Source organism: Sapajus apella, unplaced genomic scaffold, assembly GCF_009761245.1.
Source record: "Sapajus apella isolate SASKATOON/1434 unplaced genomic scaffold, GSC_monkey_1.0 scaffold4, whole genome shotgun sequence".
NCBI lineage: Eukaryota > Metazoa > Chordata > Mammalia > Primates > Cebidae > Sapajus > Sapajus apella.
This window is the reverse complement of record NW_022436944.1, coordinates 17,202,676-17,218,731: the sequence shown is the minus strand read 5'-3', so window position 1 is coordinate 17,218,731 and position 16,056 is coordinate 17,202,676. Positions and strand designations below refer to the sequence as shown.

The 16,056-nt window shown below is 42.6% G+C and overlaps 1 protein-coding gene across 1 annotated transcript in view; it reads right to left on the bottom strand.

The window, feature by feature from the left end:
• MINDY4B (MINDY family member 4B) overlaps positions 1–15,591 on the bottom strand; it is a 37,604-nt gene extending 22,013 nt beyond the window's left edge. Inside the window, exons 1-6 of the mRNA XM_032263256.1 lie at positions 15,343–15,591; positions 15,100–15,127; positions 13,321–13,488; positions 3,991–4,110; positions 3,096–3,187; positions 476–641 (exon numbers count right to left, since the gene is read on the bottom strand). Of these exons, the coding sequence (XP_032119147.1) occupies positions 476–641; positions 3,096–3,187; positions 3,991–4,110; positions 13,321–13,488; positions 15,100–15,127; positions 15,343–15,455 (687 nt within the window). The 5' untranslated portion in view covers positions 15,456–15,591. The remainder of the gene's footprint in view (positions 1–475; positions 642–3,095; positions 3,188–3,990; positions 4,111–13,320; positions 13,489–15,099; positions 15,128–15,342) is intronic.
• Between the last annotated feature and the right edge of the window lie 465 nt (positions 15,592–16,056).

Below are 16,056 nucleotides of genomic sequence, written 5' to 3'. Positions count from 1 at the left end.
TTGCCACAAGTGGGATTTTTGTTTCACTGCATAATCACATTACCAAAAATTAACATATTATCTTACACAGAACCATGCGAAACATATACTGTGAAACTGGGTAGCTACCAGCATCACCAGCATTCCTCAGGTTGAAATCATGTAATATCTTGAGCAGTAAAACTAGAAAGAGATTTTTGTCTAATAGGTGAAATTTAGCTGTCTTTCAGACTGTGGATATGGAAATATAGTTTGTGATGATTTCCAATGGGAGATATTTTTGTTCATGGTGAATTCTGGAAGGAGGAATTTACAACTGGATTCCCTGCTTTGTCTGCTTGGATCACTTATAGCCCTTGGTATTTTCCTCCACTCACATCAGGAGCATGGATGGGGCCCCACCTGCATATCCATGGTAAATCTATTACATGCACAGGCTTCGTTGGCCTTTCATCTGGCAGGACAGGGAGGACTGTTATTACCATATTTCACTTACTCGCTCAGTGAAATTGTCCACAGAGTAGTCTGGAGTCGAGGCAACATAAGTCTCCTCAGAAACAAGACAGATGGTGGCCTTCTGAGCTGCTCCTGCAGCCCACAGGATGCCAGCAAGTGCAGCAGCCAGGGCTTGGTCCTGTTCCTTCTTGCTTATTTCACGTAAGCTACAATGCAGAAGCAGGGGTAGGAAACCATTGTAAAGAACATCACCTAGCTATGTGCCGAGGTCTTCAATTTTATGTTCTCTTCCGAATATGGGCAGCAGTGGGTGTTGACCTACGATGTGAGGATGTCACTGAGGGCCTTTTCCTTTCTGCTATGACCTCAGCCAGTCTCTCCCTGTGCAGTATGACCCCCAGGAATCCCAACACTACCTTTTCTCCTGAACTCAAGCAGCAATCAATCCAGACTCCTCAGCTGATAAAAAAAAAAAGGCCTGTTTCAAGCTCAGTCACAACAATCCTTGTAGCGTTATCTGCAAGTTTCCATTTTGCAAACCCTCTTCCCCAGATGGACCAGTCCTCTGAACAGGCACCCCACCTCCATGTCTTTTCTCATGCACTTCTGCTTTTAGCGTCCACATCTGTCCTTTCTGCCTAGTCACATCCTATGCATCATCCGATGGCCACCTCGGATCTCCCCTATTGGTCTGTAGGTTACACTCACCCGGCACTCACTGAGCCTCAGCACTGTGTATGTACTTCACACCTATCCCACGACAGCCCTGTAATGTAGACACTAGTATTACTCCCATTTTGGAGGTCAGGAAAGTGAGACACAGATATGTGAAGTAATTTGTTCCTGGTCATTCATCTTCAGAGAGCAGTGATTTACACCCAGCTCACCTGGCTCCCCAGTTCCTGCCCTTGAATTTTATACTGCACTGAACACACTCAGGATCTAGCCAGTCTTCCCAAGAAGTAGGAGCCAGTCTTTACACAGTGGGAGACCTTTACTCTGTTTATTTCCTAAATATTTAACATTAAGAACTGTAGTCTCTCTAAAGAAACATGGAGAAGGATTAATTAATTAACTCAGCAATGATTTATACAATCTATCTAGCTCTGTGGTGATACAGAAATAACAAAAGGCCAGCCATGGTGACTCATGCCTGTAATCCCAGTACTTTGGGAGGCTGAGGCAGGTGGATAACTTGAGGTCAGGAGTTCAAGACCAGCCTGGCCAACATGGCAAAACCGTATCTCTCCTGAAAATACAAAAATTATCTGGGCATGGTGGTGAACACCTGTAGTCCCAAGCTACTCAGGAGGCTACGCAGGAAAATGGTTTGAACCCAGGAGGCAGAGGTTGCAGTGAGCTGACATTGCACCATTGCACTCCAGCCTGGACAACAGAACAAGACTCCGTCTCAAAAAAAAAAAAAAAAAAAAAATGGAGCCTAATACTCTAAAACCCTATTGCAAAATAGAATGAGAATGACAGAGTCTATGAGAAAAAACAGGAAGTAGAGACCTGTGACTACGGGCTCAGGAAGGCTTCATGCAGATGTAGTTACTTATTCACATTTATTTAATATTCGCCATAGGCCAGGTACAGTGCTGTGCTACGCGCCTTACATTTATGTGACAAATGTGTGTGTTCCATTGGAATTCCCTGTAATCCATTTTGCTCGGGAGATGGACTCATTCCCAGCTGCTTTGGGTACTGTGGCCAGTGGCTCCCACTTTTCTACTTTCTCTGAAGGATTGAAGCCACCTTGCCCAGAAGTGGGCAGGAGTTATGCCTCCTCTCTAAGGTTGGCCCACAGCCAGTGCCTGATTAGAGCAAGAGGTACAGAAGGCCTGCTCCCTCATCTGAAGATGGGGCAGGCTCTGCAGTGAAATCCATGTGCCGAGCTCCCAGTGACATCAGATTGATGTTGCTGGATACCACGGTCTTCCTCAGCTTCTCCTTCCCTGTCCTGGTTCCCTCACTTACTTACAGTGTTCTCCTGAGGGCATTCCCTTAATAAATCACTTGCGTCAAAAATCCCCATCGTGGGCTCTGCTTCTAGGGAACCTGGCAGTTCACAATCTGAGAACATATTATACATTTAGTGCCTCTTTGGGGGTAATAACTTCACCTGCCTGAGGTTAGAGTATTTATAATTCCTCTAATATCTAGCATAGGGCTTTGCACATGATAGGGGTTTGTTAGCTTCTAAGAATAAAGTAATTTGAATAAACTTGAGCTGATCTTTAAAAATAGGCAAAAACCAAACATCATACCTTATCAGCCTGGTTAAATAGGAGGTTTGATCATTTATCAGGTTTTTTATATCACCCCTTTGTTCCTCCCTAATTGTTAGGTTAGCACTTCCCATCAAATATGAACAAGTAGGCCCACCTGAGACCTGGTGCTTAATTCTACCTGACAGGTGGTCTACAGTAGAGCATAAAACCTGTCAACATGATCCCTGCAACTGAACACTCAGAATGACTCCAGCAAAGCCCTTCCCAGTGGTGAAATCCAGCCTCTCTGGAACAGACAGGGCCATTTCTGTCTTAGGAGGCAGATTTCCTTCCTGAGACAACCTGAAATTTTCAGTTATGATTATTTAGCATATAAAGATTCTCTAGTGAAATGAGTAATTCAAGTACTTTTCACAGTCCTCTTACCTGCCAAGGTTACAGTCTTTTCCTTTCCTGGTAAACAACAAGTATTTGATGATGGATCCTTGCACAGCCATCTGAATGCTTCGGGCCCCTCCCTGAAATGAGGATGAATGACGACGTGTGAGACGGAGCGACTTTACAAGTATAGGGGAACCACACGGGCCAACATTACAAAAGAGAACTCTTGGAAATTAACGTTATCGATTCTTTTCTGCAGGCTTCTCCCTTCTGGTATTCCCTGGAGCTTGGCAAAGGGACACCATGCTGTATTTGTTGCACTCCTTTCTGCGGCCATGGCTGGTGCTATGGCTGGGCTGGATTCTGCAGTGTCTAGCAGAATCTGGGGATGTACGTCCTCCATCCTGCCTTCACCATGTCCCTGCTTCATATCAGTTTTTTTTTTTGTTTTTTTGTTTTTTTTTTTTGAGATGGAGTCTCACTCTGTCTCCCAGGCTGAAGTGCAGTGGCCTGACCTTGTCTCACTGCAACCTCTGCCTTCCAGGTTCAGGAGATTCTCCTACCTCAACCTCCCGAGTACTTGGGATTACAGGCATGTGCCACTATACCCAGCTAATTTTTGTATTTTTAGTAGAGACGGGGTTTTACCATGTTGGCCAGGCTGGTCTCGAACTCCTGACTTCAGGTGATCTACCCACCTCAGCCTCCCAAAGTGCTGGGATTACAGGCGTGAGCCACCGTGCCCAGCCCATATCAGATTTTTAGGCTTGTTACAAGGTAATTTTAAATAGTCTGTTATCATTTAAGGTTAAACTTTATATTATAAATATATTTCTACATATGATTATAATGACATGCATTTACATGGATGTGGACAGAAAGGGTACATGGATAAGTAACATGGGATTAAGATTTTTTAAAATTATAAACTGGCTATTACCTTTCCCACTTCCAGAGTGAAAGCTAGTTCAGAAAAAGGATCGTGGAATCTGAAATAGGCCTTTTTCCAGTTATAGCTGAAGACACGGACTGTGTTTCCAAACAGAATCTGCCGCAGCTTCTGAAAAGGGGATAGAATTTATTCAACCAAAGATAATTCTTCCTAGACATATTTCTCATGGTGAGACCAAGGAGTGGGCCTCGTTCCTTTCTGTATTCAGGCTTACATATTACCCTAGTCCCCAGTTTTAATTGTGTGAAGTCCTGGGCAGAAGATGCCTAGACGACGTTTGTCCCTCGCGTCTCACCTTCCTTTGCCAGCCATCTACCTTGTAGTTCACTTCGGCTGCTCTGTGTCTACAGCTCTTGCCCCATAACCGTGGCTGTCACCCTGCCTCTCCCATCTTTGGGTTTTTGTCTCTCACTCCACAAAAAAGGAACAGGTAGGACCTCATGTATCTAGCCTAGTACAGTCACGATTTTAATGATATGAAACAAGCGTTCTCTCTATCTCAGGGTCTTTGAGGTTTTCCTAAATACTCTGCAGCATGCTGAGATTCAAGAGGATCTTTTAGAGCTTCCCAGAAAAATGGGAACAAGATTTTTATAAACCAAATATATGGGAAAAAAGGGAATTATTCATAATCAAAGACTGATCGATCATTTAGCATGTACTAGGTCCTGTGTGGGATATAGTTATGTAAAAAGTCTAATACCCCACAGCTATGTACAAGACAGAACATGTGACTCTCCTTAAGTAAAAAGTACTATGAGAAACGGGGGTGGCGGGGAGAGAGAACTTCTGATTGAAGCACTCAGGAAGGCTTCCTAGAAGAACTAGCATTTGAACGAGGCTGGTCAATGGCATCTAGCATTTACTGAGCATTTTCTGTGTACCAGCCACTGGGATAAATGCTTCCCATTTATTCTCTTCATTTAATTTTACGAAGTAGGTGCCGTTATCCAGCTTTTGTCCAGATGAGGGAACTGAAGCACAAAGAGGTGAGAGTATTTGCCTTTGTTCAGCCAGCTAGTAGACATAGCTGGGTTACCCATTCTCTTAACACCTGCCTTGCTTTAATCATGTATGTGCCATCTTTATGTTTTCTGTCATTTTTGTGTACCAATTATTATTTTATTAATACTTGAAGAGGCTAAAGATAGTGCCCCAATCTCTTCTAGCTTGTAGGATTTCTGCTGAGAAATCTGCTGTTAATCTGATAGGTTTTCCTTTGTAGGTTACCTGGTGTTTTGGTCTCAAAGCTCTCTTCGTTTGTTTTTGTTTTGAGGTGGGGTCTCACTCTGCTGCCCAGGCTGGGGTACAGTGGCATGATCTTGACTCACTGCAACCTCTGCCTCTGGGTTCAAGTGATTCTCCTGCCTCAGCCTCTTGAGTAGCTGGGATTACAGGCGCGTGCCACCACACCCAGTTCATTTTTGTGTTTTTAGTAGAGACAAGGTTTTGCCACATTGGCCAGACTGCTTTTGAACTCCTGGCCTCAGGTGATCTGCTCACCTCTGAAGTGCTGGGATTATAGGTGTGAAACCACCTGCCTTGTCTCACAGCTCTTAAGATTCTTTCTTTCATCTTAACTTTAGACAACCTGATGACAATGTGCCTAAGTGATGATCTTTTTATGATAAATTTCCCAATTGTTCTTTGTGGTTCTTACATTTGGATGTCTATGTTTGAAAAGAGGGGAAAGAAATGAGAGCCTTCCCCTCTAGTAAGGCTGGGGACGTTATTCTCAATTATTCCCCCAAGTATGTTTTCCAAACTTGTAGCTTTCTCTTCTTCCTCAGAGATGCCGATTATTCTTAGGTTTGGTCATTTAACATAATCCCAGACTTCTTGGAGGCTTTGTTCATATTTTCGGATTCTTTTTTCTTTGTCTTTGTTGGATTGGGTTAATTTGAAGACCTTGTCTTCGAGCTCTGAATTTCTTTCTTCTACTTGTTCAGTTCTGTTGCTGAGACTTTCCGGAGCATTTTACATTTCTATAAGTGGATCCGTTGTTTCCTGAAGTTTTGATCGTTTTTTATTTATGTTATCTGTTCCTTGAATATTTCTCCCTTCACTTCTTGTATAATTTTTTTTTGATTTCCTACATTGGGCTTCACCTTTCTCTGGTGTCTCCCTGATTAGCTTAATAACTAACCTCCTGAATCGCTTTTCAGGTAAATCAGGGATTTATTCTGTTTGGGTTCGTTGCTGGGGAGCTAGTGTAATTTTTTTTGGGGGGGGTGTCAAAAAACTTTGTTTTGTCTTATTACCATAGTTGTTTTTCTGGTTTCTTCTCATTTGGGTAGACTCTGTCAGAAGGAATATCTAGGAGTAAAGGCTGTTATTCAGATTCTTTTGTCCCACGGGGTGTTCCCTTGATGTAGTACTCTCTCCCTTTTTCTATGGATGTGGCTTCCCGAAAGCTGAGCTGCAGTGATTGTTGTCTCTCTTCTAGATCTAGCCACCAGCAAGTCTACCAGGCTCCTGGCTGGTATTGGGGGTTGCCTGCACAAAGGTCCTATGATGTGAAACATCTATGGGTCTGTCAGCCATAGATACCAGCACCTGTTCTGGTGGAGGTGGCAGGGAGGTGAAATCGATCTAGTTAATACTCTTCACTAGCTTGGGATGCATTTTGTAACTTAGAAAATATTTAAGAAAGACACTTTATATAAACTTCCTTAAATGGGAATCAAAATCATTTGCCATGCATGATAAAAATATGAAAATAAAATAATGTTATAAATTACAGCTAGAAACTGCTGCCTGTGAAAGCTCTGATTGGGCCTTGTACTCTTAATAATTTAAAAGGAAGGTAAGAAGTATTAAAGAGGTGTGAATGTGTACTGCCCTTTACTGTACTGTCTGTCTCTCTGATCTGTCAGAGTAGAGAAGGGGATCCCTTTCTCACTAGGTAACTCAATGATACATAATATGTTACTTAATGCCATATCCCTAGAAGCATCCCTTGATCCAGCAGAGAGACACATCCACACCGTGGGACATGCCACACACCAGCCTATTACCTGTAACAGGGGGGAGGCTGGAAAGAGAGCAAGATCTGCAAACACACACACATCAGTACCTGGGGTGTCCTGGGATGAGGAGTAAGAGTTCAATGTGACTGGAACTGTGTGTGTGTGTCTGTGTGTGTGTGTGTGTGTGTGTAGGCCAAGGGGTGGGAAGATGAGTAGAAGCTCAGATTGGAAAGTACCGTGGGCCTCATCCTGGATGACTTTAAATATCATATTCAGGCACTTGCAGCCATTCAGAGTGTGGACAAATGGAGCATGGAGCTCAATGGACCCAGGGCCAAGGTGCCTTTTCCCAGCTGTGCATGAAGCAGGCCCTGAGAGCAGGCCCTACTGGTTTCATAAAAGGATGAAAAAAAAGATGTGGGAGAAGCATGCATCTGTAACATTCTTCCTATGATTGGCCCAGGGACTGGTTTAAGGTTAGAATTTATTTCCTGGCCATCTCTACTTTCACCCTCAAAAGAAAAGATTGTCTCTACCAAGAAAAGGTGCAGATGCATTTCAGTGTGAGCAAGGACCCACTTGAAGAAAAACTATGTGTTCTCTGTCTCCAAGCAACAGCACATCAAGGAGAGGTAGCGGAGAGGCACAGAGGCTGCACTGGAAGACACAGACTTGGTATGTGCTATGGCCAAAGAGGGTCCTCGACCCAGAACATCCCCAGGACAGGCACTGAAAACTAATGGAAAACGTCTCCCTGACATTGAAGATTGCACAGTACAGAAAGACTGCTCCCAACTCAAGGGCAGAGAAGCCCCAGTTCTGCTCCTTACTGACCATGTGAACTTGGACAAATTACTGAAACTCTCTAAGACGTAATTTACTTGACCAGAAATGGGGTGACCCTTGCTTGGTCCACATCCTGGCTCTAACTGAAAGAGAAGCATGGAAAAGGACTTTGGGAACCCTAAGTTCTAAGTGAATGTAGGGTGTTATTACCTTTGTGAAAACACAGCCTGTCTACCCAGGAACATCTTGTGCTGTATGGAAGAAAGTCCTGACACAGATGGAAAAAGACCAGAGACTGGCATCAGTAAGAGAGGAAAAGCCGTGTAGAAATGCGGAAGATTAAGACCGTTGAGACTAAGAAGGCTTAGAATTTCACTTCAATTTAAAAAGTTCTGCAAGCCAAACCACACTCTTGTTTCTGCTGCCAGTTCCCACCTGCAACTAGAAAGCTTCTCTCTCCAGCTGTCCCTTTGAGGAGGCTGGAGAACAGAGGGGCTGCGGGTCTCTCTGGGCAGGCCCCGTTGGCCAGTGTGCCAACAAACATGACCCAACTTACTTGTGTAACATTTACTTTCAAATATCAAATACTATTTATACTGAGATTAACCTGACACATAACTACTGTGCTGTTGTGCTGTCTAGTAACTAGAAACAGATGGTAAATGGTCCTAAGAAGTGGCCGCCATGATTATTAATACAATCAAGCATGGTTTATAGTTTTCTCTTTGTGCTTTGCTAGTATTCTATATTTGTGAAGAATTCCTTTCTTTCCTAGCACTTTGTTCCATTTGATTGCTATGATGACAGTGATGGTGATCATCATTTACCCACACATATTCAAAGATAGAGGCCCTGATTCATTCTTTCCAACAGGTTTAATCTTTTTACCCTGACTGCTTTGTACTTTGTCCCTGGGTTTAGAGCTTTCCTGTGACCACCTGCCACCCCTAATTTGAGGTAGACCAATCCTCTTTGAAGCTCCTTCCCTAAATCTCTTCTTGCCTTATGAATGACTAGACCATCATGGAATCAGAGCTTTTAGAATTAGTGAGTTCTAAGAAGACATTTCTATCCTAGACTGATGAATAGAGTAGGCAACTCTTGGTTCTATCATGTTTGTGATCAATTTCTTAGCATCTGGTGTGTGCCTGGTATGTAGGAGGCTCAAAATAAGTATTTGTTGAGTTTTTAAAATTCTAATTTGACTCTTTCATTTTACAGTGAAAGGACTGGAGGCCCAGAACAGCTAAGCGGCACATGCAAGGTCACATCTATAGTTAATGGCAGTGCCCAGACTCAAATGCAAGCCTTTCAACTTGTACCAGCCAGTGTCCCAGCAGGAAACAGATGGCATTCTCAAGTCAGATAATTAATTTGAGGAACATTTAAGACAGAGACTATTTATAAAGATGTGGGCTGGGCGTGGGGACACCACTATGGGTAACGTAGTGTCCCAGCAACAGTGGGAAGTCATTATGACCCCTAGCCCTGAAGGAGCACGCAAAGGAATGGTGACTTGAACCAGAAGGAAGAGAGAGCTGGGGAGAGGACTGCTACGAGAGGAGAGGGAATCGTCCAGCCACGAGCAACCTGACTTCCTTCACTTCCCTTCCCTCCCTTTAGTTTCCTTTCAGGCTCCCCATTGCTCAGATTCAACAGGAAGCCAGAGGAGGAGGGTGCCCTGTTGATGGAGGTCAGTCTCTCCACAGGTCCGCCTCGCTACTGGGCAGAGAGTAGGCTGGAAAGGGTGGACCGTGCGTCTGGAGGGGTACACGAAGGACACCCCTACTCTAGCCTGAGGTGCACTAGTAGATTATCCAGAGGCACTGAATTAATTTGTACCTATCAAGGCCCATCTATGAGCTAGACCTTATGTGGGGGATGCCAGGCTGTGCTTCCTTCTCCCAAAAAGCACACCCTGCCTGTTGTCCCCTTTTAGAGATTCATTCATTTGAGTCTCTCAGAATATTTTGATCTCTTGGTATTGCATTGTTGCTGTGATATTCCTGGATGATATTGCAGCTACAGAAATGTGTTCAAGGCTGAGTCCAGAAAAGGGCTTGGGAGTGGGAGACGGGGAGAAACTGCCACTGGAGAAAAGGAAGACCATTAGGTGAGGCTGGTGGAAGAGCCTAGAGGTGATGCTCACCTTTCCCACGATTTCACCTTGGCCAGAGTTTGCTTCTCCACACACATTCAAAGATGTCAGGTTGGGTGAAGGAAGAAGGCTGTAGTATTGGAAAGGGGGCAGCAAAAGGTAAGAAACAGGAGAGCTAAGGAAGGCGAAGGTGCATAAGGTGCTTTACCCAACCCCCATTTTCAGAGAAGATTCCCAGCAAAGAGACGGTGTGTGCCAGTGTCAGGAAATGCCATGCATTCCTAATCTAAACAGAGAAAAGAACAGCAGAATGACAACAAAAGGCCTTCTGGAGTGAGCATTAGGATTCAATAGCTCTGACAATTTGCCAGGTGGCTGCACTGCTCAAACATCGATTAGAATTGGTCAAACTTCCAGCCTGCTTCCTTAGAACAAGCACATTTAGAATCCCACGCTCATCATCCTGAATTCCCAAGATGTGTTTAATTAATGCTACTGCTATTTAAAGGACACACGATCATCTGACCCATATAATGGGAATAAATCCAAATTCTTTTTTTTTTTTTTTTTTTTTAAGAAAAATCAATTATCTCTATTTCTGGTACTTTAACCCTCCATCAACTTCATTTCTAAATCTTTTGTCTTCCAGCCTTTTCCAAAGGAGATCTCTACCCTTGGCATAGTCACGGGCAGCCCCCGGTTGTATCATGTTTGTGATTGTAGATAACTGGGAATATTCAGACTCAGAGTTTTTAACCTACCTAATAACGGGGAAAGACGAGGAGATTTAGCAAACATCTCTGAATGCTTTTTCTATTTTTAAAATTTGTGCATGTGTTTAAAAAATAGTATATTCACGTGGTTCAAAATCCAGAGAAACAAAAGGTATGTGGTGAAGATGCTCTCCCATCACGTCTCCCTTGTACCCACTGTTGTGTTTTAGGAACCTTCTGGAATTTACTTCTTTTACAGGCAGGTATCAATATAGAATCATAATTCTCTCATTTTCACATAAAAGGTGGCCTATTTTTCAGATATGTGTAAATTTTAAAATAACATTCTCCAAAGAAATTCATTGCAGAAGCCAAAAATATATTTTTATTAAACTTTTTCATTAAAAACATTTCCTTGTCAAGTAAAATGCAGATAGTTGCTCTAACTTCTGGTCTATTTCACAGTGTAGGCAGCAGAATCACTGAGGCCTGGGGGCCCTGGCAGGATTACATATTATCTGTCTTCATTGCTTGAAAATACAGCGATGAACTATCTGTGTAAGACACAACTTGAGGTTCCAACGAGAGGCTTCAAGGCCACTGAGTCAAGTGCAGTGTTCCAGGAGCTCTGTGGACCTGCCCATCTTCCTGTGACTTCAGGCATTTGAGCAAAAAGAGGGAAGCAAGGTGAATTGAGGCAGATAGATTTATTTTCTTTCTTTCTCTTCTATTTCTTCTTTCTTTCTTTTTCTCTCTTTTCTTCCTTTCCTTTCCTTTTTCTCTTTTCTTCTCTTTCCTTCTTCCTTTTGTACTTTCTTTTTCTTTCTTTTTTTGAGACAGAGTCTTGCTGTGTCACCCAGGCTAGAGTGTACTTGCAGGATCTCGGCTCACTGCAACTTCCACCTCCTGGGTTCAAACAATTCTCCTGCCTCAGCCTCCTGAGTAGCTGGGACTACAGGCATGTGCCACCATGCCTGACTAATTTTTATATTTTTAGTAGAGGTGGGGTTTTGTCATGTTGGCCAGTCTGGCCTTGAACTCCTGGCCTCAAGCGATCCACCCGCCTCGGCCTCCCACAGTATTGGGATTCCAGGCGGTGCGAGCCACCGTGCTCAGCCGAGGCAGACAGATTTTCGACAACGAGAAAGAGCAAGTGAGGCCTCCCAGTGCATCTGTACTGCAAGTGTGACAGTGGAGAAAGTTGTTCAGTGAAGCCTGGGAGGATTTGTATGATTAAAAAAAAAATAACCCAGGGGCTGTGGTCTCTGCATCTGATTGTGTCCTGTCTCAGGGAGCTTAAGGAAAGGTTAAATTGAGAGCTGGAAATACTGCAGTCGGGGCCACCAGCCTTCATGCTCAAAAAGCTGATGGAGACTCTGTGTTAGGCTTCATGTGGTTTCCCCCAAAGGGGGAGTAGTCCCCACTCATCCTCTCAGGTGGTATCTTGTGTGAAGTGCACAAACTGTGCAACTTGATGTACATGGCAGGCCTGACTGCAGGGCCAGTCTTGCTAGCCTTTGCCCAGATGCCTAGGCTGGTCCTGGGTTGTTTCTGCAAACACACATGTCTGGCAGCACGTCCTCAGGAAGGAAGTGCCTCTTCCAACTCTCATTCTTAAGGCCCTGGGTAGAGCTCTCTGCCTGAGCTTCTAGAATATAATGTGGAGGTGTAGGAGATACGGAAATGATGGGGAAATTGTCTTGTGAAGCCCTGAGTTTTGTTTCTGATTCAAAGGGCTACATTGGAGGGCAATCCAATGGGACGGACCTCTTAGCCTCTCTGGTGCTTTTACTTTGGCTTGACCCTGGCCTCTGCTTCCCCAGTTTCCAATGGCATCTTTTTGACCATGACAGCTGGTCCTTTTGGATCTCTGCCTCAGCCCCTTGCCCCTACTCGGGGGAAATCTTCCAATGTTTTTTTTTTTTTTTTTTGAGACGGAGTTTCGCTCATGTTACCCAGGCTGGAGTGCAATGGTGCGATCTCGGCTCACCTCAACCTCCGCCTCCCGGGTTCAGGCAATTCTCCTGCCCCAGCCTCCTGAGTCACTGGGATTACAGGCACGCGCCACCATGCCCAGCTAATTTTTTGTATTTTTAGTAGAGACGGGGTTTCACCATGTTGACCAGGATGGTCTCGATCTCTTGACCTCGTGATCCACCCGCCTCGGCCTCCCACAGTGCTGGGATTACAGGCTTGAGCCACCGTGCCCAGCCAGGAAATCTTAAATTGAGCAAATGGTCCCTAGGACCAGTAGCTTACAGATCCCGGTGATTTGGATCCTGCAATGTCATGTTCTTTTCAAATCTGTGTATTCATTGGCAGCCCCAGAAAACTATTTCATGCGATCAGCTTCTTGCCCAGGACAGGGCCTGGCAGGTTCCCCCAGCCCTCTCCCTCCTGCACACATCCAGGCTGGGTACGTTCTTACACATCTACACTGTCTCAGTCTGTCCTGTCCTACCTTCCATAGTGAGTTATTTTAATATAACCCACTCTCTCAAATTTCACTGTCAAATTGAGGAAGTGAATAAATAGATCCTCAGAGTTTGGGAGGAAAGGGCTATACCACTATCAATGTCCTTGAAGAATACCATAAATAAGTCATTTTAATTATATTCTCTTTTACCAATAACAACCGTCTGCAGTCTTATCTTCAATAATACTCTTACATGACAGCAGATAAGATTCCCCAGACTTGTTGTTTTGGGAAGATTACGTTTCATTTCATGTTTAATTGACAAGCTATACTTACCGTGGTCATTGCTAGGGAGATAGGAAAGCCGCCCAATTTTGAAGAGATGATAGAGGGCTTGGGAATAGAACAAAGGCCACTTGATGGCAAATGTCCTTGTCCTTTGGGCTGAGGTATTCCTGTTGTATCTTCATTTTCATCAGCAGATGTATGGTTACATTCATGATTCTGTACAAATACCACCACCCAAAAGACAAAGCAAACAGAGCTGGTGATGACCTTGTTTTAAATTTTCTCTTTCTCTCTCTCTCTGAAATACCAGTGTTCAGAAAATGTTGTCTCACTTTGAAAGATGGCTAAAAATTGTGATAAACAGCAACAAAAAGGCAGAAAAATCCCAGTGTCTGTGCCAAAGGGCTTTCTCATAAGGTCTGTGTGACTCGGAGAGGTTAAATGTAACTATGGAAACATAATTAATGCCATCAGGACCTTGAGTTGAAATTATGTTTAGAGAAGAATGTAAATGTCACTGTCTCTTGTTTTGAGAAAACAACATTTTACAAACTTAGAAGGAATCTTGCCAGTCTACATAAAGTATTTCTCATTACATTGTTAACTGGCCAATAAATGAAGTCAGGTTATCTCTTTTTAATTCTTTCAGATTCCTACTCCCCAACAAGTGAGTATAATAGTTCTTTTTCCTTAAAAAAATTATTTTCACTTTTCTTGACTGATTCTCATGACATGTCACTGTAAGTTAACATCAACTCTTCCTCAAATTTACTTAGGTTTTATACAATGTCATGAAACAAATCTGTCCTATTGGTGGCTGAAACATGGGAGAAACTGCCTTTTTAGTTTTTCTGTATTCCTAGAGGCAAAGACTTTCTTATCTCAGAAGCACAGCATCCAAGTCACAGACTACTGATCAGCTAAGACGCAATTTGTAAATCAAATGGAAAATCTTTACATTTGTGCCAATGGGTTTTCCTTACCTTGGGTAGGGCATAATTTGACTTTTTTTTCTTTTAAAGATTGTTTTATCTTTTGAAATGTTCTATCCCCCCAAATGATAGATATCTCCATTTAATACTTCCAAGAGTAAGATAGAAGCATTATTGCTCTGATTCTAATTTAGACTATGGTTAAGAGCGTTTTAGCGTAAATAAGACTTTTGATCATAGGCTATTTGGAGCAAGATTCTTTAGCATTATAGTTAAAATATTAATGATTCAATTGTTTGATCATATATACTAGTGCCAGGAAAACCACCATAATATTTTGTGCTGTTTGCTCAGTGATTGAAGTAATACCTGAAATACAAAGTCCATTACCTTCTAACCTTTTCAATTTACATGAGGCATAAATATCTTTCATCTTATATTGTATATCATATTTTAAAATACCTTTTTAGCACAAGAACTCATTCATCTTTCTCTTATTTGAAAATGGTAGAGGAAAACAATTTTTTACAAGCTGAATAAAAATAACTATTTTCAAAACTGCTTTTCTTCAGGGACACAGAAGCACTTGGTTGTCAGAATCCACTGTTATTTCACAAATATAGGAACTTTAGATTTTAATATTAACTTTTTTCTAAAATAATAACTATATGATGCTCTTAATGATAAAAACATAGCTCTTAGAAGTAGAAAGATACTTCTATAGAAAAGCGCAAGAAAAAAGATTGACAGGCTTTCTAGTTTTAGGTTTTCATGCATTAAATGCCAGTGCCTGAATGACATTATGTGCAAAGAATAAATGCAGATTATGCTGTTAATGTGATTGTTTGAAGAAGCAACTAAAGGAGAACACATTGGCTTTGAGAAAAGTAATTACCTGAGGGGTTGTATTATTGGTTCTCAACCTTTAAATGAAAGAGAAACATCAAGTAAGTTACTCACTCTCTTCACATCTCACATCCACAAACCTCCCAAACCCCAACCTTGCTAGGGAAGTCTCTGTCCACAAATAGTTACGCCTGAAGCATTTTAAAGGTAAATGTATAATGGAAATTTCGCACGTTGCAAGCACCGAAAATCCTTTTGTTTCTGAAGAAATGAGAAAATGAGAACATCTTACCTGTGGTAACTAAAGATTTGCCTCCATTTGTCAAGGAATGAAATTTTCCTTGAGATGTCCTCTAAATCCAGCTGTTCGGAGCTTTGTTCCTGGCCCGAGACCTCCATATTCATTTGGATAATGCAAGGAATTGAAAAGAGGAAGTTCTTACGATGGGGAGAGAGGTCTGGCTGTGGAGAAGCAAGCAAGATGGCTGGCACAGACGGCTAGATGAAGTGTGCTACCCCTACTATTGACCAGCAAAGAGATCACGCCACACAAGTGCTGCTCTGAGCTCACTGTGAGCCCCTGCTATCAGATTGTGATTAAACTTTCATTAGAGGTGGAATACTTTGTGTATTTTTATTTATTTATTTTTTTACTGTATAGGGGCCATGAATTTTTAATCTGACAGATTCATAAACAAAGGGATTGCAATTATCTGTATCAAAGCAATTGAGATAATTTAATTTGTGAGAGAGATGATGCTGGTGGAGAAATGTGATAGTTTTTTATGCTATGATGCCTTCTTGGAAGTGTTTTTGGAACAGAAATACATAGCCAAAGTGGATAGAAAACCATCCTGCTGACATCAGAGAACTTTACCAACTACTGTTGGATAATATATAGGCCAAAAATGACACCGGCCAACTTACGTTTGCTGTAGAGTTTAGTACACAGAAATCTTGCACAGTTGAACTGGTCTGATTTGCGTCAGGAAGAAATCCAAAAGTT